At 52.6% G+C, this 25,123-nt stretch overlaps 1 protein-coding gene across 1 annotated transcript in view; it reads left to right on the top strand.

Annotated features, from left to right (window-relative positions):
* Positions 1-24,896, top strand: part of GRIK3 (glutamate ionotropic receptor kainate type subunit 3) — a 222,314-nt gene extending 197,418 nt beyond the window's left edge. Inside the window, exons 12-16 of the mRNA XM_059377288.1 lie at positions 1,510-1,628; positions 4,033-4,250; positions 14,934-15,156; positions 15,670-15,920; positions 18,731-24,896. Of these exons, the coding sequence (XP_059233271.1) occupies positions 1,510-1,628; positions 4,033-4,250; positions 14,934-15,156; positions 15,670-15,920; positions 18,731-18,925 (1,006 nt within the window). The 3' untranslated portion in view covers positions 18,926-24,896. The remainder of the gene's footprint in view (positions 1-1,509; positions 1,629-4,032; positions 4,251-14,933; positions 15,157-15,669; positions 15,921-18,730) is intronic.
* Positions 24,897-25,123: the final 227 nt, after the last annotated feature.

Genomic DNA, 25,123 nt, shown 5'->3' with positions numbered 1-25,123 from the left:
ATAGCAGCCTCCGCCTCTCCTCTCTTCAGCCTTTATCTCACTGGTCCTGAGGCTGCAGAGCCTCCAGCCAGTTCGTGGTCATTCCCTTTGAATATCCCCGTCTTGGTTGGAAGCCTCACTTTAAAATTTCATATGTGTAGAATCTTCCCACTTTGTGAAAACAAAATTCTTCTCACGCGGGCTTTGGCGATCAATGTATAATTTATTAAAGCTTTTTAAAGGGGGATGGAAGAGTCACAACATCACACTTAAAGCATATCATACGTTAAAAAAAACAAAACAAAATTCCACTGGACATGCCTCTCCTTCTGGGCATCTCATGTCAGCATCCTACCCCACACCAGCCACGCCAGCCATGTCAGCCATGCCGGCCACGTGGGCCTCTTGGGGGGCTCTCTCCAGGGTCTCCCCGTCTCCCCCAGAGCGCTCTAGCTTCCTCCAGCTTCCATATCCCCACCTGGAATTCAGGCAGCAAACAAAGATCCCTCCGGTTATCAGGACTTCTCTTCCTTAGAAGTCAGTGGGAGGCTTTAAGGAACCATCTTTCCCTGTCATACAGGTATTTGTATATTCAGAGAGAAAAATCAGAACAATTACGTAACACGTTGTTCTCATCGGGGGTGGATCCTGGAGTACTTTTGTTTTTTCACTGTATTCTTCTATACTGCTGGAATATTTTATGAAGCATATGTTTTGCTTTTTTTTTTTCCATTTTAAGTATACAAGTAATTGAAAAGCCCGTTCTCATTTTTAAAAAATTCTTCTAATCCACCTAAAGCAACAGGCTGCCCAGAAATTCCTGCCGCCCTCCTAACTCCCTTCCCCAGAGGCAAACGCTGATATTTTTTAAATTAGGACTCTTTCCAGACTCTTCCAACGTATTTGTATACGCATGTATCTAAAGAGACATAGCACTTTATCTTTAGGAATCTATTTATATAAATGTGATCATATCATTCTTATCTTTTATCACTTTTTTTTTTTTTAAGCAAACAGTACAGGTGGAAAATCTTTCACTGTCAGGACCTCCGGACATCTCTCATCGTCCTGTCTGAGCCGTGTGACATTGCAGAACACGCTTCTGACGGAGTTTACTTAATCATTTTGTTGTTGAAGGACATTTAGGCTGTTTCCAGTTTTTCGCTATTACAAACAATGCTTTGATAAACACCCTCGCGCGCTTCGCTTTATGCTCCTGTACGGGTGTTTTTTCTAGGCTGGATAATGAGTCTCAGAATTGCTAGGTTGAAGGGCATGTGCGCTTTTAATTTTAAGAGATGCTGCTGAATTACTTTTACAACCAGAAAAGGGCACTAACAATAAAGAACAAGAAACAAAATGGCCCTGATTTTCCATTCCCTGCCTCCCCAGCAGAGCACTGAGTAAATTGATGCTGAAGTGATGGCCCAGCGATGTTGGCTAAGCAGGCAGCGCCCCGTGGCATGGGCGCCCCTTCCCTCCTGCCCCCCCCCCTGCAGCTCTGCCCCACCGCCCCTCTTCCTGTTGCAGGTTCAGCCCTTACGAGTGGTACGATGCTCATCCCTGCAATCCCGGCTCCGAGGTGGTAGAAAACAACTTCACTCTGCTGAACAGCTTCTGGTTCGGGATGGGGTCCTTGATGCAGCAAGGTGGGTGCCCTCTCTCCCCAGGGATCTCCTCTCCGGAGCGTGGGGGTGCCTCCTTTCCTGAGTCGGCAGAGCCTACCCAGCCTCCAGGACAGCCTCAGACCTGCGGAGCTGCCAGCGGGTTGGAGACACCTGGGGACTTGGGTGTGTACCCTTGTCCCAGGTCCCTGTCCTCCACCAGGCCTGGGGCTGGACTGGCTCAGAGTCTGAGGCGAAAACAGAGAAGCCATCCCACTCGTGCCGGGCAGGGCTCTATCCCTAACCTCTCCTGCTACAGCCGCGGTGGATGGACAACATCCTGCTTGCTGGAGCCCCAACCCCACTGTTGGCCCCATCACCTTAAATGCCAGCTGGGTCAGGCTGAGCAGAGGAAGGGGGAGACTGGAGGCAGGGAGGCTGGGTGGGAGGCTGTTGCAGAAATGAGAGGGTGAGACCTGAACGGGGGTCGTGGCCATGGGGGTAAAGGACAGAGATGGACTACAAGAGCTTCAGGGTGTAGCAGGAGCAGGACTCGGTGTCCATCTGGCCATGGGGAGCGTGGGAGTGAGAAGGGTCATGTTTAAGGGGATGGGTGCTTCAGGGATGGTATGCACAGAAGGAGAGTGCTGTCTTACAACCTCCAGAGGGAGGGCAGGTATATTGCACCTGCCCCTGACCAGTTGGCCTGCCCTTTGGCCCGATCCGCAGCTGCTCAAATGTCTCAGGGAGCAGAGCACCTGCACTGGGTGCAGAGACACCATGGGCTGAAGGACAGGTACCAGGAGAGGAGACCTCCGCCCAGGGAGGACTCTCCTTCCCTAGCCTTGCTGAGCAGGAGCCACAAGCTCATTGTTTCTGCCTGTCGAGTCACATGTCCAGAGCCTCTTAACTTGGGGAGGGGAATGGGGACAGAACCAAAGTCTCTGCCTCTATTAGGATCCCGCTAAGGGGCAGTGGGTGACAAGGGGGCAAGGAAGGGAAGGGGAGCCAGGAGCCAAAAACACCCTGTCCCTCACTCACCTGTGTGTGTTCTCAAGGCCCAGTCCAAACCCTGGCCCTCAGTAGACATCCATCAGCAAATGCCAAATGAATGCTATTATCCCAGCGTGTCCTGAGTGACCACTACATCCCAAGCCCTGGGCTGGGCGCTTGAATGAAGGAGGAAGAGGAGAGAGAGAGAGAGAGAGCTGCCCCCAATTCAAGCAATCTCCCAGCCATGACACAGGCCAGGGTAGGAGCCTGGGTCGGGGTCCAGCAGAGGCTGGCACAGTCCACCAGGCCAATAAGTCATTCTCCCCCGTGGGGGCTGGGGGGACAGCTCTAGCCCTAGCTTGGAGGAATCTGGGAGGTAGCAGGGGGTGGTAGGGCAGATAGATGAGGTTGCATGTGGTTGGGGAGGGAGGGGACCCTGAGGAGCCTCCATGGTCTCCAGAGCTGGGAAGCGACAGGCGGCTTTCAACGGAAGTGTTCTTTCTGTCCCCTCTACTAATGAGTGTCCCGAAGCCTCACCTTGCTTCTTCGTACATTTTCCTTTTTCAGTGACAGTAGGGAAAGACCTGACAGCCCCCCAGTGCAGAAATTGCTTCTCCTCGCCCTCCTCCAGCTGCTATATTCAAAGCCCCAGCCCCTGATGTATTCCCCCACGAGGTTTTGATTAGGAGGGAGAAAAATAGTTCTGTATTTGAAAAACTCTCTCCTTTGAGTGATTTCTTTGAGGAAAAAAAAAAAATCATCCATATCAAAGCAGACACTTTTCAGATTGCAGGTCCAAATATTCTGGAAAGTTCAGGAGTCACTTGCTATTTAAATCTCTTGAAAGCCGCCTAGTTAATTACTTCAGTTAGAAGGTTTCATCTAAATTGTGCTCCACACCCAAGGTCGGGGAGGAAGAGGGATCTGTTTCGGCGACGAGCTTCAAAAAATGTTGATTTTTCTCCCCTTGTAAAGCACCAGCAGGCAATCTTGTGTTTGTATACCGCCTGTGTTTGTAACACACTTTCTCCTCCAATTATGCCGCAGCAGCCTCACGGTATTTGTGTGAGGCTGGGACGGAGGAAGGACGACTCTCCGGGCTTTGTGGGGTCCCAGAGAGGGAGAGCATCTGGTGCGATCACAGAGGGCTGGGAGCAGAAATCCCTCCAGAGCCCCATGGTTTCGACCCCCCTGCGTTCTGAACCACGGGTGACCGGGGCCGACCAGCCTGTGAAACACATGCACGTGTGTGGCCCTAGAGCAGTGGTTTTTCCATTTCAGCCTGCATCAGAACCACCTAGAGGGCTTCCCAAACCCAGATTGCTGGGCCCCACCCCTCAAGGGACCAGTTCAGGGAGGCCCGGGGGGCGGCCTGAGAAGGTGCATTGTTAACAAGATCCCAGGCACTGCAGCCCTAGAACACATCAGGGACCATCTGCCTTTTCCATTCTCCCAGGGTCGGAACTGATGCCCAAAGCCCTATCAACCCGCATCATCGGGGGCATCTGGTGGTTCTTCACACTCATCATCATCTCGTCCTACACGGCCAACCTGGCTGCGTTTCTGACCGTGGAGCGCATGGAATCGCCCATCGACTCTGCTGATGACCTGGCCAAGCAAACCAAAATCGAGTATGGGGCTGTGAAGGATGGGGCCACCATGACCTTCTTCAAGGTGAGAGCTTCTCCCTCCCTTGCAGTGCCCCAAGCTGACCCTCCCATGCCCTTCGCTGTCCACCCCTCATTTCACAGCCTCAATGGGTCAGGAATCCCCAGGGCTGGGGCCATCCCTCCCTGTTTGAGACCAATTGGCTTTAGAGAGCTTTGATGAGGATGTGGCTACCTGAGTTGGTCCCAGCACAAATCTTCATACCTGGGACAGGCAGGGTAAGTGTGCTGTTTTCTTCAATCCTTAGAGGAGGACAGGTGGAAAGATGAGACTGGAAAAGAAGGAAGGGGAAGCATGGCCCAGACACACAGACAGGTGTGGGAGCCAGGGGGCTCTCTGCCCTTGGCTAAGGTCTCAGTGGCATCTGTGTCCCAAGAGCCTGACCTGCCCTTGGCCGGGAGCTCTCCACCACTGAGAGGGCAGCAGGGGGCACATCCTTCAAGGAAAAGAGGAGGTTAAAACTTAAACAATCATTTAAGAGCATTTCTTCACATGTTACGCTCTTGGACTGCTGATGTCTGGATAAAGACCCCGTCACCTGCTCAGGTCAGTTTTAACGAGGATCTGGCCATGGCTTTCTTGCTCCTCCTGCTTTATAGTGTCCTGACTCAGGTCCCCAAGGTTTTCCACCTGCTAGCGTAGCTAAGGTTTAGGAGACTGACAGACCCTGAGAACTGGTAAATGTCCTTCTGGAAATGAAAGTAAAAATCACAAGAGCCATCACCAAGAGCTCACAGCGGCCCATACTCCTAGCTTGGCCTCACTGAATCTTCATGACCAGTCCTGTGAGGTACGCACTATGATTATTTCCACGTCACACATTTGGGAACTGAGGCTCGGAGTGATGAAGCAGACTGTCCCAAGCACTCACAGCTGAAAGGCCCAGGCCTGCTTTCCCCCAAAACCCCATGTTCTAGGCCACGGTTCTCAGACTTGAATGTGCATCCCAATCGCCTGGGAAGCTTGGGAAAACCCAGATTCCTGGGCCCCACCTTCTGGGTTTCAGGTTTAGTAGGTCTGGGACAGGGCCAAGAAAGCAAGTTTCTAGGGAGTTCCCAGGTGCTGCTGCTGCTGCTGCTGCTGGTCCCGGGGCCACCCTGAGAACCTCGGCTCTCACGGTTTCTCTGAAATGGTCAGGATTCAGGAACTTGGGGGCTGTGGGTCCTTTCATCCCTTTATTTATTTATTAGTCACTTGGAAGCCTGGGCCCTGGTTCTGAACCCCCAGCTCTGGTCTCCTTCCAGGCTAAGCCTCGGAGGGATGGACTGAGCCTCCAGCCGGGCCTGATGGAGGAGAGGGGAGAGGAGAGGTCCTCCCTCCTGCACACCAGAGCCCCACCAGCATTCTCCCCTCCCCTGTAACCCTCCTGGAGGGTGGAAGCAGATGTTTAGTGAAGAGGAGAGAGAGAGGAAAGGGGCACCCCTCCTATGACATTGCTGCTGCCACTGAGAAGTAGCCAATGTGGCCTTCCCGAGAGGTCACTGTCATGCATTTGGGGCGGATAGAAGCATTGTCACGGGCACGGTAGGAGCTCTCTGGGACCCTGGGTGTGTGTTCATGTGAGCAGTTTGTCAGTATATGTATGGACGTGTGTGTGTATGTCACACCTAAATGCATGTGTGCATGGAGACTGTATGTGTGTCTATCTGCCTGAATGTCCCCATGGGTGTATCTAGACAAGTGAACATGGGGGGATGGGCATCCGTGGGTGTCGTAGTCCATGCATGTATATGTGTAATAGCTTGTGTGTGTGTGTGTGTGTGTGTGTGTGTGTGTGTGTGTGATGGCCCGTGCATGCATGTGTTTGCAGGTGTGATGGTTCGGTTCGTGTGTGTGACTGCTCATGCCTGTCCCCAGGCTGTGGTCCAGCCCTTTGACTGAGCCAGAGAATCTCATACATTACACATGAGTCCATCTCAAGGCAGGGCTCCCGATCAAAGGGAAGCAGCATAAATAAGCCCAGTGCAGGCTCATTGCCGCGGATTGGATGCCTTTGCCTCCCTCCACGCTAAGATGCTCAGATTGGCTTCCAGGAGCCTGCTTCCAGCTCCCCACCGAGCTGCTGTCCTCGGTATCAGGCAGCACCTCCAGCAGGCTGCTCCGCCCTCACGCGCCTTCCCTGCAAACAGTTCAGCAAGGAGGGCAGAGGAGGGACACGGTTGCTGTCACCCAGCTGGGATGTGGGGGCACCAGGGCCCCTGCTCACAAGGGCTCCTGGCCAGAATCAGCCACTCCGCATCCCTCTGCAGAACCAACCCCCACTTTCTGGCTCTCCCAATCAGCAGTTAATTTTCCTAGAAGTCTGGCCACATTGTCTCCTGCTTGAATTCAAGTGAAGTTCTTCTAGGCCAGGTTCCCTTTCAGGGACCGCAGCAATGGGACCGCTTCATAAGCAGAGAGGGGCTTGAATTTGGGGATACCTCAGATCATGAGCTACAAGTGTGGCACCTACCCAGAAGTTCCCTGGACTAGCTTCCTTCCTCCCCCACCCTCCCAGCCCCGGTCCTCCATAGCTGGGCTTTCCAGTCATACGTCCCCCTTCCACTCCCCAGCCCTCTCCCCAGGGAGATGGTAGTCTCCTCATTATCATTTTCTAATTAGAGCTAGAAGAAAACCTGAGGTTTATCTGGAGAAACAGAGAAGGTGGGTGATCTGCCCATGATCACACAGCAGACCAGTGGTGGAAGCATGACGCAAGGACAGATAATTCCGTGTGCACACGCAGCACCCTTCCGCACACCCACTCTAGGGTCTCTGGAGGGCTAGTCCTCCCCGCTGCTGCCTGTGAGTGGATATGGCACTGGGGTTGAACAGGGATCAGCTTCAGAAGTAGCCACAGGATGTCCGGGAGACATTGGCCAGGTCAACAGTAATAGTAATATTTGTCTAGCACTGACTCGGGGCCAGCCACGTTCGGCACTCGACCCGCATTCACGCGTCTCATCCTCACAACATTGGTTGGTAGAGACCGTTATGATCATTCATCTCCACTCGACACCTGAGGAAGGTGGGATCCGAAGGGACCTCACTTCCCACGGACTGGCCTGCCATCGACAGCTAGTGAAATGCAGAGCTGGAATTCGAACCCCCGCCATCTAGCACCGGTGCCCATGCTCTCTGTCCCTGTGTGCCTGTGGCTTCTGGAAGGAGTCAACCACGGTCCGGGAGTCGGTGGGGGAAAAGCCAAGCCACACAGCCAGTTGCACTGTCGCCCCAATCCAAGCGGTCCTGCCGCCTAGGACGTAGCCGCTCGAGGGATTCACGTCCAGTGGCCACCTTTTCTGAATCAAAGGATGAACCAAGAGGTGGGAGGAGCCAAGGGGAGCAGATGCAGGAGGTACATTAAGGACAGGAAGTGAGCAGGCCGAGTCCTGGGCATCCTGGAGGGCATGGCAGGGTACCTCGATCCTGTGGTTAGCGTGTGTTCCTGGCTAGGCTGCAGCCCCTCAGGCAGAGCCCCTGGCTGAGAGGAGAACTCAAGGGAGAGAACCCACTCCATCCAGAGGCAGCAGCGGAAAGGGGGATGTCAGGCTCAGAGGAGGGCGGGCATGAAGGCATGAAGGTTGGGGGGACCAGAGCCCTCATGCCCACCCTGCAGCCTGGGAGATGCACAACGTCAGGGGCACCGGTGCTCCAAAAGAAATTTCATTTGAAGAGTTGTCGGGGAGCAGCAGACATCACAAACAGCGTCTCCTGTGCTGTCCTCCCTCCGTCTCGGAAGATAAAAATTAATTAGGAGATGAAAAAGGAAGTCTTTGAAAGCACTGTTTGGCTGTAAAAATATGTAGGCAAAATGTAAAGGAGAACATTGGGGAAGCGTGTTCAGTGGGCAGCTTTGAAGGGAGAGGCTGTCGGAGGAAGGCTTCTCCAAGGATTTAGCCCCCTTCTGTGTTGCAGTGGGGGTGGGGGCCCAATACAGTGGGAGGGACTGTGGGTGAGGGAGCCCCGCTCAGGGAAGAGACCAGAGCTGGGGCCCAAGAATCCCAGGCTCCCCAGGGCTCCAGCATCATCAAACCCTCCATTCCTTAGTGCAACTTTGTCAGGTCCTAGCGACGGAGCCTGGAAGATGCCTGGAGAGGGCTTCCAGTCCAACAATCCGCCTTCCAGGTGCTCGGCAGACTCTTGCCTGAGCGGGAAGACTCACCCCATCACAGCTTCCAGTTTCTCCTGGCACATCTGCTGGCCAATCCAGCCTTGGACCCCCCCTGACTTCAAGGAGAAGTAGGACCCCCAAAATGCAGGGACTGGGTAAGATTCAGTGTCATGTAGCCTGGCACAGTCAGGTCACACCGGTCTTAAAAGTCAGATCAGGACTTAAGTCCTGGGTGTTGGCTCTGCTGAGTGACTGGGGTAAGTCCCTTTATTTCTCTGAGCCTCAGTTTGTCCCCCTGTATGATACGGATATGGATTCCCCCCACATGGCAGTCAGCGAGAGGACTGAGCCCACGGCTGGATGTAAGGTGGTTAGCCCAGTGCCAGGCACACAGGAGCACTCGATTCCCATACCTCTCCAGCTGGTGGACCCAGAAGACTAGGAAGCAGTCTGAACTATTTTCTCCTTTACCCATTAGTCCCCAGAGGACTTAACTAGAGCACTTTGGAGAGGGACCAACTAGTAGACACCTGGAGAATGTCCCGTCCTCTGAGTCTCTCTAGAGGGAGACCAGGGGCTTTGGGAGGGACCTTGGTGCCTCTCATAGGATGACCGTCTACCTCTGCACAGAACTAAAAACTTAGGAGGAGCCCCGAGATCCTCAGAATAGAAGAGACCCCAAGAAGGCAGGCAGAGGGACAGGGATAGGTGCGGGGCTGGCCCAGGAGTGAGGGGAAGCAACTGAACATTGGAATGACTGTGGACCTTTCTGTGCCTTCCTATGGAACGGGTCTGACAATAGTACCCACCTCGCAGAGTTATCAAGATGGCAAAGTGGGATAATTCGCGTAAACGGCTTAACAGAGTCACAGCCGAGCACCTGACACAGAGTACACACTGTAGGAAGTGTTAACCATTCTTGTTGTTTGTTGTTGAAAGTGGTGATACATAGGCCTGCTCAGCCCCCAGACACGGTTTTGGGGACCATACATTGCTTACATTTTCTTATGTGAGTTGCCAGCATTTTAAAATTGAGAGATTTTTGCATTTTAAAAAATTCACATTTTGAGCTTCTTGAAAATGTGAAGGATCTGGCATCACGGAGCTGCTCTCCCGCTGAGCAACAGTTGTGGAAGCCAAGAGGCAACAGCTTCCCTAGGCTCTCAGAATTCTACTCAGCGCTCTCTCCTTCCATATTTGTGGTGCCCTCCCCAGCCCCTGTCAACACTACCCAGGCATTCTACCCAGGGCATTGTATCATTTAATTTCTGTAGAAACTCTGTCCTGTAGAAATGATTATGCCCAATTTCCAAGTGAGAAAACAGAGCCTTTGAGAGAAATAACAATGCCAGCCACTTATCCAGTACTTCTTAAGGACAGAGCTCTGTGCTCAGCTAATGCCCATTTTACAGATGCAGAAAATGAGGCTCAGAGATGGGATGTCACTGGCCTGCGGTTGCAGAAGGAGCTGACCTTTGAACACAGGTTGGCATGACACCAGGGTCCAAGTAGCAGAGCTGACCCCTCCGGCTGCCTCCAGCCCCAGCCTGCAGCCCTCACCTCCAGACTCGCCTGCACGGGCCAGTCCGCAGTACCCACCTGCCCCCGCCATGCACACACACAAGCCTCAAGGGGCACCTGCCAATAGCAGGTGTTACTGCTGGACTGGAGGGTCTGTCCTGGCAAGGTGGGCTGCAAGGGCAGGCAGAGGCAGCAGACTCAGGGAGGCTGCTGGTCCTCATGGAAATTATCCGAGACATGGTTAACTGCTTGAGTATGTGGATCTGATAAGGCCAAAACCTCCACACCCCGGGATAAGCAAGCCAATTAATTTGAGGAAAAGTCTCCTTTCCACCATGGAAGATACCCAAGGTCTCGCATGGAATCACATTGCCACTGCCTCTCTGCACACGTTCCCTGGGATTCAGCTCCCTTTGAAATTGATATATATTTATATATATACCTATATACATTTTTCTTGTACAGAAATGTTAAATTCGCAAGATTAAGTATCTTCAGTTGGGGAAAATCAATTTACTTCTTTGAGGAGGCTGGAATTGAAAGTCGTGAGCCTGAAACTTACTTTCTTGCCAATTTTACTGATAAAAAAAGCCTCTCCAACCTGGCACGTCGCCCTGTATTGGCTGCTCCAGACGATTCCATTAATTGATTTGGGTGACTGGCCCTGAAGCAATGCTTATTAAGGTTCCCAGTGGAGCTGGGACAGGCAGGATGACGTGGGAGCCGTAGATCTGTGGGACTCCGTTCCCTAGGGTGGTGATTATAGCTCAGTCCAGTGACAGGAACTCAGACCTCTGGTGACTAGGCCTAAGAGTTGGGAGAGGGACCTGAGGCTCCAGGCATGGCCCTGGCTATATCCCTCCCTGTCTCAGACCAGCGCTGCTAGAGGGGAGATTTTCGGGGCTGGGTTCTAGAATCACAGCATCACTGGAAAACAGGAGGGAACTTAAAGGGAAGCAGAGACCATGAGTGGATATGGTTGAACATGGGAGCCCCAAGATACAGAATATGCACTGTCAGTGACCATTCTAGGAATGTGGATTTCAGAGCCACCTGCCTAAAGTTGGTGGAGGTGTGACTTTGTTGGCACTGGAGCTGGGAGAGTAGAACCTCTTGGAATCAGCATCGCAGCCAGCTTCACACTCTTCTGTCAACTGGCCTGAACTCTCTGGTGTTCTTCCGTCTTCCTCATGGCATTGCTTCACCCTCTGGAGGCTTTTATGTGTCTTCCTCAAAGCCCATCAGCCTCCACAGCTCCCCAACCCCCAAAAGAAATTTCTGTCTCTATTTATGGTGGGGTGTTACTGGAAAGAACCTATGTTTTAATGTCAGAACCCTGTTTCTGCTCAACATGCTTGTGTAAAGGAGGAATGGGGTGTTAGGGAAGGATACAGGGAGGAATTTGCATCCCTTTCTGAGACAGAAGTAGTGGGGCAGGACTTCCTGAGTAGTTCATTTTCGAGTTACTTATGCCAGTGTTTGAGGTTTACTGATGGATGACTGGCTTCATGAGAGAGTGAGTGGGTAAGATGGGTGAAGTGGCCAAGTGGATAGATGGTTAGGTGACTGATAGAAGGGTAAGAGAACAGATAGATGGGTGGTTGGACACATGGATGAATGGATGGATAAATAAGTAAAAGGCTAGATGGATAGTTGAGTAGTTAGTTGAGTGAATTAGTGCCTAGGTAGTATATGGGTGAGAACATGGATATGACATATGAGACGATAGATGGGTGGATGGGTGGAGGGAGGAATGGAAGGATAGATGGATGGATGGAGGAATGGGATGGATGGATGAATAAATAAGTAAAAGGCTAGGTGGACAGTTGAGTGGTCAGTTGAATGAATTAGTGTGTAAGTAGTATGTGTAAGTAGTGCACAAGTAGTATGAGAACATGAAAATAATGAATGAGAAGATGGACAGTTGGATGCATGGATGCCTGGTTGGATGGATGCTTGGATAGAAGCAGGAGCAGGATAGAAGGTTCCTACTACAGTGAGTCTGGGCAGGAACAGTCACAGAGTGAGAAAGTTCTGAATGATAAATGGAGCCAGAGAAGGAGAGTCTGGGTGGATGCATGGATGGATGGATGGATGGATGGATGGATGGATGGATGGATAAGTAAAAGTCTAGGTGGATAATTGAGAAGTTAGTTGAATGCATTAGTGTGTAGATAGTATATGGATGAGAACATGAATATGATGTATGAAAGAATAGATGGATGGGTGGATGGATGGATGGATGGATGGATGGATGGATGGATGGATGGATAAGTAAAAGTCTAGGCAGATAGTTGAGTAGTTAGTTGAATGCATTAGTGTGTAGGTAGTATGTGGGTGAGAACATGAACATGATGAGTAAGAAGATGAGTGGATGGATGGTTGGAAGGTTATATGATATGTGCACTAGAAGATGTAAGGGGAGCCCTGATAGTCTCATCAATCCCTAGTTCCCATTGGAGAATTTGGAAGGCAGGAGAGACTGGGATGGAAAAGGGCTCAGGTGCTGGAGCCACCCATAGGGCCATAGTATTTAGTTGTAGTGACCTCGAGGGTTGAGTACCTGAGGAGTGTGCGTCCCTGGCAGCAGGGAGTATTGGACTTGGATGATCTGATTAGAGGAATCATTGGAATCAATTATCTGAAAAACAATCATTTGGGGGCAGAGAAGTAGCTTGTATGTGTACGTGGGTAAGAGAATATACTAGCTACCTCTTGCTGCATAACAGATTACCCAAAACTTAGTGTCTTAAAACAACAGCATTCTGATATCAACGACTGGGATGGGAAGCGGCACTGCTTAGCTGGGTGCTATGCACAGGGTCTGGGACAGGCTGCAGTCAAGGTATTGGCTAAGCCTGTAGTCATCTCAGGGCTCTGCTTCCGAGCTCACTCACGTGCTTGTGGACAGCGTTCAGTTCCTCCTGCATGTTGGACTGCGGGCTTCAGTTCTCTGCTCCCTGTTGGCTGGAGGCATGCCCTCTGTTCCTGGCCATGTGGGCCTCTCCACGGGGTGACTCACAGCACGGCAGCTGGCCGCCATCAGAGCAGCCAGTGAGAAGAGCCAGAGAGAGTGTGAGCAAGAGCTGCAGTCTCTTGTAACCTCATCTCAGAAGTGACATCCAATCACTCCTAGGGGGCAGTTAAAAGCAAGTCTCTAGACCAGCCCACACTCAAGGGGAGGGGTTACATAAGGGGAGGAGTACCAGGCACAGGCATCATTGGAGCAGGATGGAAAGTTGGATAGAAACTTCCTGCATCTAGGCAGGAACAGTCAAAGCATGACAAAGGCACTGAGGGATAAAAGGAGCCAGGGAAGGAGAGTCTGGACATCAAAAATTATCTAGAAAGTTATCTAGAAAATGTCTGAGGGGTCAGAAAAGCTGGAAATCTAGAATGTTTTTAAGAGCAAGAGTAGCTAGTGGGGGGAGCATGTCTGGGGCTAAAGGAGGAGCTGGGCGGGGAAGAGTAGCTGGCAAGAAGGAGTAGCTGGCAAGCAGAGGTTTGAAGGTAAGAGCTAAAGAGGCAAGAGTAACCGATGGTAGACTAGTTGGACACAGACCTGGCAGAAAGTAGGATGAGGACAAGGGAGGAGCTGGAAGCATCTGAGCTCTTACAGAACTTCAGCTTTGAGGCAGATAAATTTGCAGGTAGGACAGTAGCTGCTTGTCTGTGAAGGTGCCCCAGACCCAGAGGAGGCATCATTGGCCCTTGATGGATTCTGGGTTCTGATAAAATTCCAACTGGGATCTTGCCTGCTTCAGGGCTCCCTGCTCCCCCAGGCATGCCTGGGTCTCCAGGAGCCAGTTTTAGAGAGGACAACCCTTAGCAGAGCTGGGAAGCCCCTGGAGAATAGTTGATACACTTTCCTCCTGGCCACTGCCCCCACCACCTGGACTCCTGGCAGACACAGCTTCTTCCCCATCCCCTACCCATCCCCCAGCCCTGCACCAGCCTGTTCAACACATCCATGCTGTCACGCACACCGGAGCTGGGCTGGGTGCCAGTCAGACAGGCTGACATCACAGACAGGCACAGCTAGACTTGGAAGCAGCCGGGTACAATGGGGCCTGCAGAGCCACCTGCTCCCCTGGGATCCGTGGGAACAGGGTCATTCCCTGCTGGGAGCAGGTAGCTGGCTGGCTATCATTTCCAGAGAAATCTCATGAATGCCATGCACCCTCACCTGTCCCTGTCCCAGCCCCAACACCTCTGAGTCTCCCCAGCGAGGCAGAACATGCCCAGCAGCCCACCCCCTAAGCCTCATCTTACAGTTCTGCTCATCCAGCAGTGCCCAGCCCAGGATGCTTTGGGGACAATCACAAAGGTAAGGGGCCTGCAGACCACGTGCTCTGACAGCCCCCACTTCTCGCCTCTCTTGTTAATTAAGTCCAATGGAGAAAAACCTTTGTCTTCCCTTGGAACACAGTACACGGGATGGGCCCCTCTTTGGTTGAAGTGGGAGTGGGGTCCCAGAACCCACCGAGCTTTGCCTTCATTTGCATCCACCTCTCCCTTTCTATGCTCACAGAGTTTTCTGGCAGGCAGTGCAGCTAAGTGGTTGGGAACGTGAGCTCTAGAACCAGATGACCTGGGTTTGAAGCCTAACTTTGCTACTTAGTGTCTGAGTAAACCTTGGGTGAGTGACTTAGCCATGGCTTCAGTTTCCATAAAATGGAGCTAAGGGTAGCCCCCCAGCTGCTATGATTGTTGTGAAGAATCAGAGAGTTAATGAAAATAAAGTTCTTAGAACAGGGCCAGCACATGGAAACCTTTAACAAATATTAGAGAAAGAGAATGCAATTTTTTTTTTAAAAAAATCAGTCTGAAAACCACCATGCCTTGGCAAAGAGCCAAGGGTGTCTGAATCCTGGCTTCATCCCTTACCAACTGTGTGTTTTGGGACCTACCCTCCCAGGGCCTGCTTCCACAGCTGAGCCAGGGGTGGCCTTCCCTCCCTCAGAGGGTTGGAGACAGAGATTGGTGACCAGAGCCCTGTTAAGTGGGGTCTGGGGTGCTTGGCACCCCGGTGTCCTCAGTGACCACGTGCATTACCCTTCCCCCTCATGGCCCAGAAATCCAAGATCTCCACCTTTGAGAAGATGTGGGCCTTCATGAGCAGCAAGCCATCGGCACTGGTGAAGAACAATGAGGAGGGCATCCAGAGGACCCTGACGGCCGACTACGCCCTGCTCATGGAGTCCACAACAATCGAGTATGTCACCCAGAGGAACTGCAACCTTACCCAGATCGGGGGCCTCATCGACTCCAAGGGCTACGGCATTGGCACGCCCATGGGTGAGCAAGGGGCTGCGGGAGGGCGGAGAGATTGGGGGACAAAGGACGGCCAGGGCCCCTGCAGCCACTCATGCACACCGTCTCCTGCTCCCTCTCCCAGCTCATCCCACTGAGCCTCAAAAGGTGGCATCTCTTCAATCCAGAGACAAAGGAGTAGAGTCACAACCTTGTGAGATCAGCCTGGGCCTAAGCAGTGGAAATCTGAAGCCAAAACAGATATGGGGGGGTCAGTTCAGAAGTCATGCCTGCTCTCTCTGACCTTACCCCTGTTGATGCAGCCCTGACACACAGGGCCCTCCAGGGGCTGATGGAGACAGGGACTCCTAGACAAGACTCCCCACCCCCAATTAGGACCTTGCTCTCACCCAGACCTCGTACAAAGATTTAAAGAGGGGCCTGTGGTAGCTATTGGAGAGGTGAGGGAGGGTGGCCGGCGCTGTCCAGGGTGCTGGCAGGGGCACATGCGCAGGGACCGAATGCCCCTGCCAGCCAGAACCCCGCTCCCGCACTCAGGCTCCCCGTACCGGGACAAGATCACCATCGCCATCCTGCAGCTGCAGGAGGAAGACAAGCTGCACATCATGAAGGAGAAGTGGTGGAGAGGCAGCGGGTGTCCGGAGGAGGAGAACAAAGAGGCCAGTGCCCTGGGTATCCAGAAGATTGGAGGCATCTTCATCGTCCTGGCCGCCGGGCTGGTCCTGTCCGTGCTGGTGGCTGTGGGCGAGTTTGTGTACAAGCTCCGCAAAACAGCAGAGCGAGAGCAGGTAAGCCTCAAGAACTGGAGCCCCCGTGGGGAAGGGAGGGAGTGGGGAGCACAGGGTGTGAGCCAGGGGCCCACCTCCCAGGCACACGAGGTGTCAGAGCCCACCCTGCCTCTGCTCCAGCACCTCTGCTCCAACTCTGAGCACACATCCCCACCACTGTGGCTCCAGGCCAGGCCAAATTCCCTCCTCTCCAGCTGGCCCATGCCACAGCTTCCACTCTGGTCTTCCTGCCTCATCTACCCCATTCGCTCCCCAAACACAGCCAGTGCCCTGATTAACACTTCATTCAAACCATGCCAGTCCCCTGCACAAAACCCTCCAGGGTAATTGTTGAAGCTGGGTGATGGTTACGTGGGGGTTCATTATACAGCTCTCTCTACTTCTGCATATAGTTGGAAATTTCCATAATCAAAAGTTTAAAAAAGAAAGGAATGTTAAGAGGTCTGGCCCAAGCATCCAGACAGTAGAACTCTACTCAACCCATCTGATTAATTCCAGTGTGGTTGAGCGGTGGTTCTGGGTCCTGGTAGCAAATTAGAATCACAGGGAGAGAGTTTTTTAAGTGCTAATGCCCTGGCCTCACTCCCAGAGACCGTTTTAATTGGTCTGTGGCAGAGCCTGGCATTGGTGTCTTAAGAAAGTGTACTTACAGGGTGATTTAAATGTGCACATGAGGGCGCCTGGGTGGCTCAGTCGGTTAAGCGTCTGCCTTCGGCTCAGGTCGTGATCCTGGGGTCCTGGGATCAAGCCCCACATCGGGCTCCCTGCTCAGCGGGGAGCCTGCTTCTCCCTCTCCCTCTGCCTGCTGCTCCCCCTGCTTGTGCTCTCTCTCTCTGTGTGTCAAATGAATAAATAAAATCTTTTTTAAAAAATAAAAATTAAAAAAATCAATGTGCACGTGAGTTGAGGGCCACTGGGCTGGAGGGAGGCGCCTCTCATGGAGAAGTCCAAAGGGACACAGGGCCAGGAGATTGCAGGTATGTCCTATGTCCTTGCAGGTATGGAGGGGACTGTTCAAAACAGGCACTTTTTCCATCCATCAGAAATGAAATAGGACCCTTTGTAATAGGTAAGCCAGAGTCAGCAAAGAGTCAGCAAAGATCATTCTTGGTGTCACAGTTCTCACGGGCTTGAGGAAAGGGACACGCTCCTGTCTTGGTGGGAGCCGTCCATGTGAACGTTTCTAGAAGGCAACTTTGCCATGTGGACAGAGTCTTAAAACTGGCCACACGTTTTTGACAGTGAATTTCTGCTTTTAGAAAGGCACCCCTTGGAAGTGGCCGAGAACAGATGCAGGTTTACCAACGAGGATATTCACCGAAGTGTTAATGAGCACATGAAAAATGGAGGGGAACACCCCTCTCAGTGTCCAGTAATAAAGAAGGGTTAAAAAAAAATTACAATACGTTAAAAAGAGAACAACCAGATTCTCTAGGCATTGCCATTACCATTGGAATGAGCTCCATAATCCACCTAAAAGCCTACAACAAAATCTGGTCCTGACCCACTAGTCTGACTTCCTCCTTCCCACACTTCCTTCCTTCACTCTCCTCCAAACACACTGGCCTCCTCTTCGATCCTTCATGCACCAAAAACATTTCAGCCCCAGGCCTTTTGCACATGTTCTTCTGTGCCCCTGCAATGTTCTTCCTCCCTGAGTACCATATTATTAGCATGTTCTGGTCATTCAGGTTTCAGCTGAAATGCCACCACTCAAGTAGCCATTCCCAATGCCTCTCTATCTCATTCCACTGCTTTATTCTCTTAATAACAGTTATTGTGCTCAGAAATGCTTTATTTGTTCGCATGTTTATTACCTGTCTCTGTCACATCATAGACCATGAGCTCCCTGAGGGCTGGGACCTATCTGCCTTTTCCACGTCTGTATGCCTGACACCTAGGACAGTGCATGGCACATAGTAGGGCCTCAGTAAATATTTTCAGAATGAATAATGGCAGGTGAGGAGGGATGCCATTCTGCGTTGAGTGGGCAGACAAGGGGAAGCTCAGAGGGGAAGTGAGTATGAGGCAGAGCCAGAATTGAGAACTCCCTCGCCCTGCACAGCCTGCACATGGCAGCTGAGTGCTCCTGCTCCAGACTTACTGCGTAAATGAGGCTGTCAGGAACCCCCACTGCCTTCCAGACAAGCTACAGGACAGCCTCTGGGTATGGGTCTCCTAGGAGCCCCTGCCGTCAGATACCAGCCGGCAAAGCTATATTTTGGTATCCCTTTCTGATACCTGTAGAGACCCAGGCCAGAAGCTGTTGCCACCCAGCTGCCCTGCAGGGAACTGCCTCCCACTAGCACACCTTGAGAAACACACTGGACTGTCCTGTGTGGGAGCGTGGGGAGTCTGCCCTTAATGGGAAGCCCTCCCAGGGGGAAGGTTAGTCATACATTCATCAGGTCTTTCTTAAGCCAGACCCTGGGCCAGGCCTAGTGCTGGGAGCTGGGCTTACAGGAATGAAACTGGCCCGTTTCTGCCCTTAGCATCTAGTGGAGAAAAATCAGACAGGTCACCTCCTCAAACTGTAATGTGCATGCCCATTAGAACCACAGTTTCCTCATCTGTGAAATGGGGACAGGATGCTACTACATGCCCTGTCTACCTTAGTCTCCTAACAAGAACGTAACGCTCTGTAGGCTGCTTCACATACTAGTCATCTTGCATGGGCAGAGGGGGGTGGCCTAAAGGTGAGAGCAAGACAGGCAGCCTTGGCATTAGCCTTGGGAGGAAGGGGAGGAGCTGGCTGGCGTTGCAAGGCCGGGCCTCACCCATGTGCCCCTTGCCCTCCCACCCTGCCCCAGCGTTCCTTCTGCAGCACCGTAGCCGATGAGATCCGTTTCTCCCTTACCTGCCAGCGTCGGGTCAAGCACAAGCCACAGCCTCCCATGATGGTCAAGACTGACGCTGTCATCAACATGCACACATTCAACGACCGCCGGCTTCCGGGCAAGGACAGCATGGCTTGCAGCACATCATTGGCCCCCGTGTTCCCCTAGGCATAGGTGGGGTGGGGACCAAAGCCTGGGGGCAGGGCAGAGGAAAGCAAGAAGACAGGAAGGCACCTCCCTGTGCCCACACTGGGCTTGGGGGCCAGAGCTGCTGCCTGCCTACTGGGACAGGAGCCCTCTGCCCTTACCTCCCAGGAAACCAGCAGGCCCCTAGGCCAGCTGCTTGGGTCTCACTTGCCTCTTGTTTCTTCTGTGGGTTTCTAAAGCTGCCAGTCGAGACAGCCAAGGCCAAAGGAAGCACATGCCTCTCTCAGGCCAAACTCACCTGCCCCTCAACTCTCCTCAACAGTCAGAAGTTTCTACCATGGCCTTCCAGAGGCCAAAGAAAATGGGAAACAGCTAATATGTTGTCTCCCCCTCCCCCGCAAGCCCAAGCCTCCTGGACCATGGCCGTGAGACCAGAGACACAAACCTTGGGCACCTTAAGGATTATAGTGTGGCTGCCAGTGGAAGCTGAAGATGGGGCATGGCTACCCCACTTGTCTTGGGCAGAAGAAAGACTTGGTCCCTTAGGGGCTTCTCACATAGCCCTGGTCTCTTGGCACCATGTGTGGCAGCCTCCATCTTGGCTAAATTGTAGGCAGAGAGCCCCATAGAAGAAAAGAGGAGTCTGGGGTATGGGAGAGAGGAGAATGCCCAAAGGCCACCATTTTGAATTCTTATAGATGATGTCCCAGTGGCTCCCATTTCTCAAGGAGGTCTTCAGGAGTATAAGGTAGAGGAGTGGTCAGAGAAAATTTTCTATTTTCTGGACAGAGGCTAAAGACTGCTTGAATCTGCCACAAAGGATGACCAGAGATTCGCCGATATTTGAAGCCAGAGGAACAGTGGATTCCATGGAAATCCTGTAGGCCCTTGAGCCATTGGGTCTTATTTTGCCGGTTACTGAGCTGTTTTCTAAACCCTAGTGGCATCTGAGAGCTTAGGTTCTTTGCCATCTACTCATCAACAACTCCCTATTCCTGGCCAGTTGACCTTGACTCCCTTCTGTCACCTTGGAAGGAGAGGAAAAACCAAGATTGAAGTGAAAGTCGTCACCCCTCCTCAAAGAAGGATCCAGGTCCTACTGCACAGGATAATTTGGGGGGGTAGATGGGGAAGGCCAGAGGGGTCCTAAAGAACTCTTGGCCTCCTGGACTTACCAGACCTGAAGATGTTCCCCAGAAAGGAAAATTTTTAGGGACAGGATATCAGAGCTCATAGAGGCCCCAAGGATGGGGAAAGAAAAGCTGCCTCCTGGAGAATTAACCAAAGACCCCACATAGAGACACAGGCCATCTAGGTCCTGATCTCTTGTCCAGAGCAGCTTGGACCTAGTGGGGTTTGGGGGTACAGCAAAGAAATAGTACCAGATGAGGTACCAGTGAAGGCCAGACCAGATAAAAATAACCTGTGGGTTCTAGCTAGGTAGAATGGATGCTCTAGAAGTCTGACTAAGATTCTGGAAAAAGAATGAGACATGGAAGGGTTAGGAGCAAAGTGTCCTTAAAGAGAATATGACAGGACCAGCAGGGCTTCCCATAGCCAAGGGCAGAGGGCAGTCTCGGAGCAGAAGAGGGAAGGCTGAAGATTCTGGATGGGGACCCAGAAGACACTTGTATCCCCCTTCCACCTCTCTCCTGTTTCTGCCTGGGGAGTCTGGTTAAGGAAGAGCTACAATTAGATCTCAAGGACCTTCTCAGCTGGGGTGAAGGATAATCTCTAGCTCCCCCACTCCAGGGGCTCCCAAAGCAGGAGAGCGCAGTAGGCTCATGTGATAAATACCATTCCTCCTCCAAACTGTGAGCTGCAGGACCAAACCAGCTGGTTCCCATCCTCCCAGCAGCGCCAACAGGCTGTGTGCTGGGGAGGTGGGAAAAGAGAGCTGGACGCACAGCCTTGCCAACACACTTAATGACAGGAGAAGCCATGTTGTCGTGAGCTTGTGTGTGGGAGTGCGTGTGGATGCACTTATGTGTATCTGTGTGTGTGTGAGCTCTGGGGGCTGGGGGTCAGGGACAGATTTGGACATGAAAGAGAGTCCAAGACATGCAATAATAGAAGCCTTTGGATTCTGAGGTGTGTGCACACACGTGTGTGAATTGGGGATGAGGGAGACAAATCTGGATAAGCAGCAGAGCCCCATACACAGAAAAACAGGAGAAGCCATGTCTTACTAGGGTCCTGGGGAGTATACACATGTATACACCCATGAATGAGTGTGTATGCTTATGTGTGCATGTGTGTGTGCGTGCATGCAGGGGTGCACGTTTATGCACCAATGGCAGAGGGCGGAGGACAAGAGAAAACCCACAGTGTTGCCAAATGTTTAAAAGAAGAAGCCATGTCATCAAGGAGTCCACGTGTGAACATGTGTCTGCATGTGGGGGTGTGCGTCTGCAGCGGAGAGCAAGACGGAGGACAGAACCAGAGAGCTGTGCAGTACAGGTCAGTGCACATGTGCAAGGAGCCATGTGGCACTGGAGTTTTTTGGGGGGAGAGCATGCTTACACATGGGTGTGCAAACTCACCCCTGTGTTCCGGCTCACAGCAGGAGCAGAGATGGACAATCAGGACAGCAGGGAATCAGGGTCTGTTTGCGTATCTGTTGTAGGGAGAGATCATTTGTCACAAGGCTTTGCCGAGACAGGGTGCTTTTGTGTATGACACTCCATGAGCTAGTCGTGTTCATCTGAGGTTGTACATGCACAGAGGCTAATGGGGAAGAAGGAAGTGGCATGGTTTGGGGAAGATGTTGCATCAGTGGAATGAAGATTAGTGGCAATTGGAGGCACTATTCAAATAGGGTAATCCCCCAACAGGTACTAAAATGATTTTTAGACTTCCAAATGAAAGTGGGGTGGCATGCTACCTGACCCCCCCCCCATCCACTCAAGCCTTATGTCCATGTGTGTGGTTCATGTTCAAACTCTGTTTGGTGTCCTTGGTTTGCTTTCGAGACCAGCCCAGTGTTCCAAGTACAGTGGAGATCGCTTCTGACCAAACAGGAGCTGTCTCTCTCCCTAGCAGGGGGGAAGGTGTTTGCGTCCTGGCAGATCAAGAGGAATTAAAGGCAAAATCAACCGTGCCAGCAGGTGCACACCTGAGCTGCAGGGGGTGTGCAGGGGCACGCCCACTACAGTGGCACCGAGGTTGGTTGTGGAACCATCAGAGTTGGTTTCGATGGAACAGAAGATGGGACTCGCCTGAGCAGGTGCTGGATTGTCCTTGTCTGACTCCACATGCCTTCTCTTAACAGACGATCGCCCCCACCTCTCACACCCATCTCCCACCTGAAATGCCAGTGCCTCCTCTCAGCCAGCTCAGACTGGCCAAGTTGAGGGGCAACAGTGAGGAGACCCCCCCCCACACACACACACCCCGCCAGTCACCAAGGCCCTGGGGCTTTCGAACAATGAACCTTCCTCCTCCCCCTCTCCCCTTGACCTGTTACTCTAAGGACAGATAAGAAAACCCTGACTGCTTGGTCACCATTCAGGTGGCCCCGCTCTGCGAGTGTCTCTCAAGAGGAATCAGGCTCTCGTGGGTGGTGAGCTGACTCCGAATCTTGGAGGGGTTGGAGGGTCGCCCCCCACCTCCCAGCCAAGACCGTCTCAACTAGAAGAGCACATCCTGGCCCCTCCCCAACACACTTGCAGACAGAAGTGCTGGCCGAGGATGGGGAAGGGTCTGTCAGGGTTGGAAGAAGGTTCCCCACAGGGAGAAGCCCCTGCACTCCTTACCCTGGAGGGGAGCATGAGTCTGAACTGGGCACGAGCTCACTGAGCACAGAGGCTCCCTCCCAGCCTTCTTTTCCAGGGATACGTTGTGGATGGGTACAAGCTGCTGCTTCGTCACTCGGCATGAAGCAGGGCCCTTCCCAAGCCATTCTCAGCTGTCTGCACAAACATCTGGAAATTGGCCAAACTCTAGCCCATGTCTGGACTGGTCCTGTGTGGATGGCCATCTGGAAGGGCCTCGTGGTCTGGACAAACAGCAGGATGGACTTAAACGTCCAGAATGGGCCCAGCCCTGTGGCCAGACACACGGAATGAGCCCAATTCTGTTGGCAGGACTTGAACGGACACATCTGGAAGAGTCTCCCAGATGGGATGGACACAGCTGGAACGGGCCCAGCTGCTTGCCACGGCAGGAGAGCCCAGCCCCGTGTCCCTGTGCCAGTCTGGATCAAGCTCTCATTTTTCAGTCCTGGATTTGCCCTGGAGTTAAAATTTCAGAGCTCAGGCCATCTGTGAAGTCACCAAACTGTTTTTGGTAGAAGGTTAATGTTCTGTACAATATATATATGAATGTAAAAAGATATATATATATATATGCTGTATATATATATATGCACAGTGTATATATGACCTGTAGTCCCATGTGTATACACACCCCCGCCCCGCACGTCTGCACACAGAGTGTACATAACCCAGCCAGTGTGGGTGGGGACCAGGTGAGGGATCGGGCGACAGCAGCCAAGTCTGGAGTGGAGGCCATCTGGGGCAGGGGCCCTGTGGGGATGGGGCACACATCAGAGCTCTGGACTGAACCATGGGGGCTGATGGACAGGCCTTGCCCAGCTGGTGCCTCCTGGCGAAGGACAGGAGAGATCCAGGGGCTGTATCTCTATCCTAGAGCATCTGAGGCAGGACGGCAAGCAGGGACTGTGTCTAAGGAGTTATGTCATGCTGGCACTGGGCTCCAAGACCTGTACTTGTCACAGTGGCCAGGTAGGTGTCAGGCTTCCCTTGGAATATCGTAAAAGTTTGGAACATTCTAGGTGTCAGAGACCTCAGATTCTCACCCACACACAAAGGCACAGTTCACATCTAGGGAAAATGCTTTTTTTAAAAGGGAACGGCCCCAAAGGCATTGTCCGCATGCCAGTGCAATGTCCCTGTGCCCTACTTATGGTCCTGTCGCCTGCCTTCTAGAAGACATCCAGTCACCCTGCAGTGTGTCTCTATTTTCTCTGGGGCCTCCAGCTACAGGGCAGCGGCTGCACTAATGCCAGCAGGCTCGTCCCACTGCAGACGACCTCCCCAGGCCCATCTGACCCAGAGGCCAGCTGTTAGCGAGTGACGGAGGAGCCAGAAATGTGAAGGGCTCAGTTACACCAGGGGGAAAGAGGAGAAGCCAGCAAGGCCCCTCCCGCCCTAGCACAGCCCAAGCCATCTGTCTGCCTTTCCTCCCCGGTCCATCTCCCCCAGCAGGGACAGTGGGCAGGGAGCACCCCCACCTTCCCTGCTGACCCTGGGGCCCTGCTCTGCCCCTCTCCTCCTGTCTTCACTACCCCAGTCCTTTAGCTAGCAGTCTGGCCCCTGTCATCGGTCAGAGCACCTCTGGAGTCTTGCAGGGGAGAGGACACCTGGAGTGAGCTTCCTTCCGTGTGGTCGACAGCCTGCCTTCTGCTTGGGCCCCACGCGTCAGGCTGGTATGCACTTGATCTGCCTCTGGGCACCCCCTACCCCCGCCGCCAGAGCACATCTGAATCCAGCCTCCTGAGGAGGGGCCTATCCTGGCTCCTGGGGCCCTCACACCACTGTGCTCCAACCTCCCACCCCATCTCTGCCTGGGCCTCCCTTGTCAGGGACTTGGGTTCCCAGCCCCAGGGCTGAGCCCCCAGACAGCGCCATGTGAGACCCCTGGCCTGTCCCACCACCCAGACCAGAGTGCCTGGATGTCCCCCACTCCCCCTCGACATGGTTCCCACACACTGGTCTCTGGGCCATTCAGGGGATGCCCTTTGTGGACATGCAGAATTTCTATGAATATAGTTTTTTGTAAACATTTTGTAACAATTTGGGTTTCATAGTAACTGTGTTACTTGCCAATCATTCTAGGCTGATGTAAATAACTTTCCAAACAAATCTGATTATTTTCCTTTTTAAGACACTGTGATATATCAAAGTGCACAGTTTGCTGTATGAAGTAATATGGTTTTAAATTTTAAATAAAGAAACGTTTCTAGAAAACAGTGTCCGCTTAAGGTGCGTTTTCTGTTTCGCTTCTCTCTCCTTTGAACCAGAGGGGGCTGGGCAGCTGAGTCACCTCCGGCTGACTGTGCCCCAGGCAGGGGACCCTGGTGATGGGGGGGGTCGTGGGGGGCTCCAGCTCAGGTCCCCGATTCTCATTTTAGATATCAAGGGTGAGGCATCTATCTTTGACATTGTCTTGACCTCTGTCTTCTCATGGGCACATCTG

Source organism: Mustela nigripes, chromosome 14 (assembly GCF_022355385.1).
Source record: "Mustela nigripes isolate SB6536 chromosome 14, MUSNIG.SB6536, whole genome shotgun sequence".
Classification (NCBI taxonomy): domain Eukaryota; kingdom Metazoa; phylum Chordata; class Mammalia; order Carnivora; family Mustelidae; genus Mustela; species Mustela nigripes.
The sequence above is the reverse complement of the archived record's forward strand: the minus strand, read 5'-3'. Positions and strand labels throughout refer to the sequence as shown.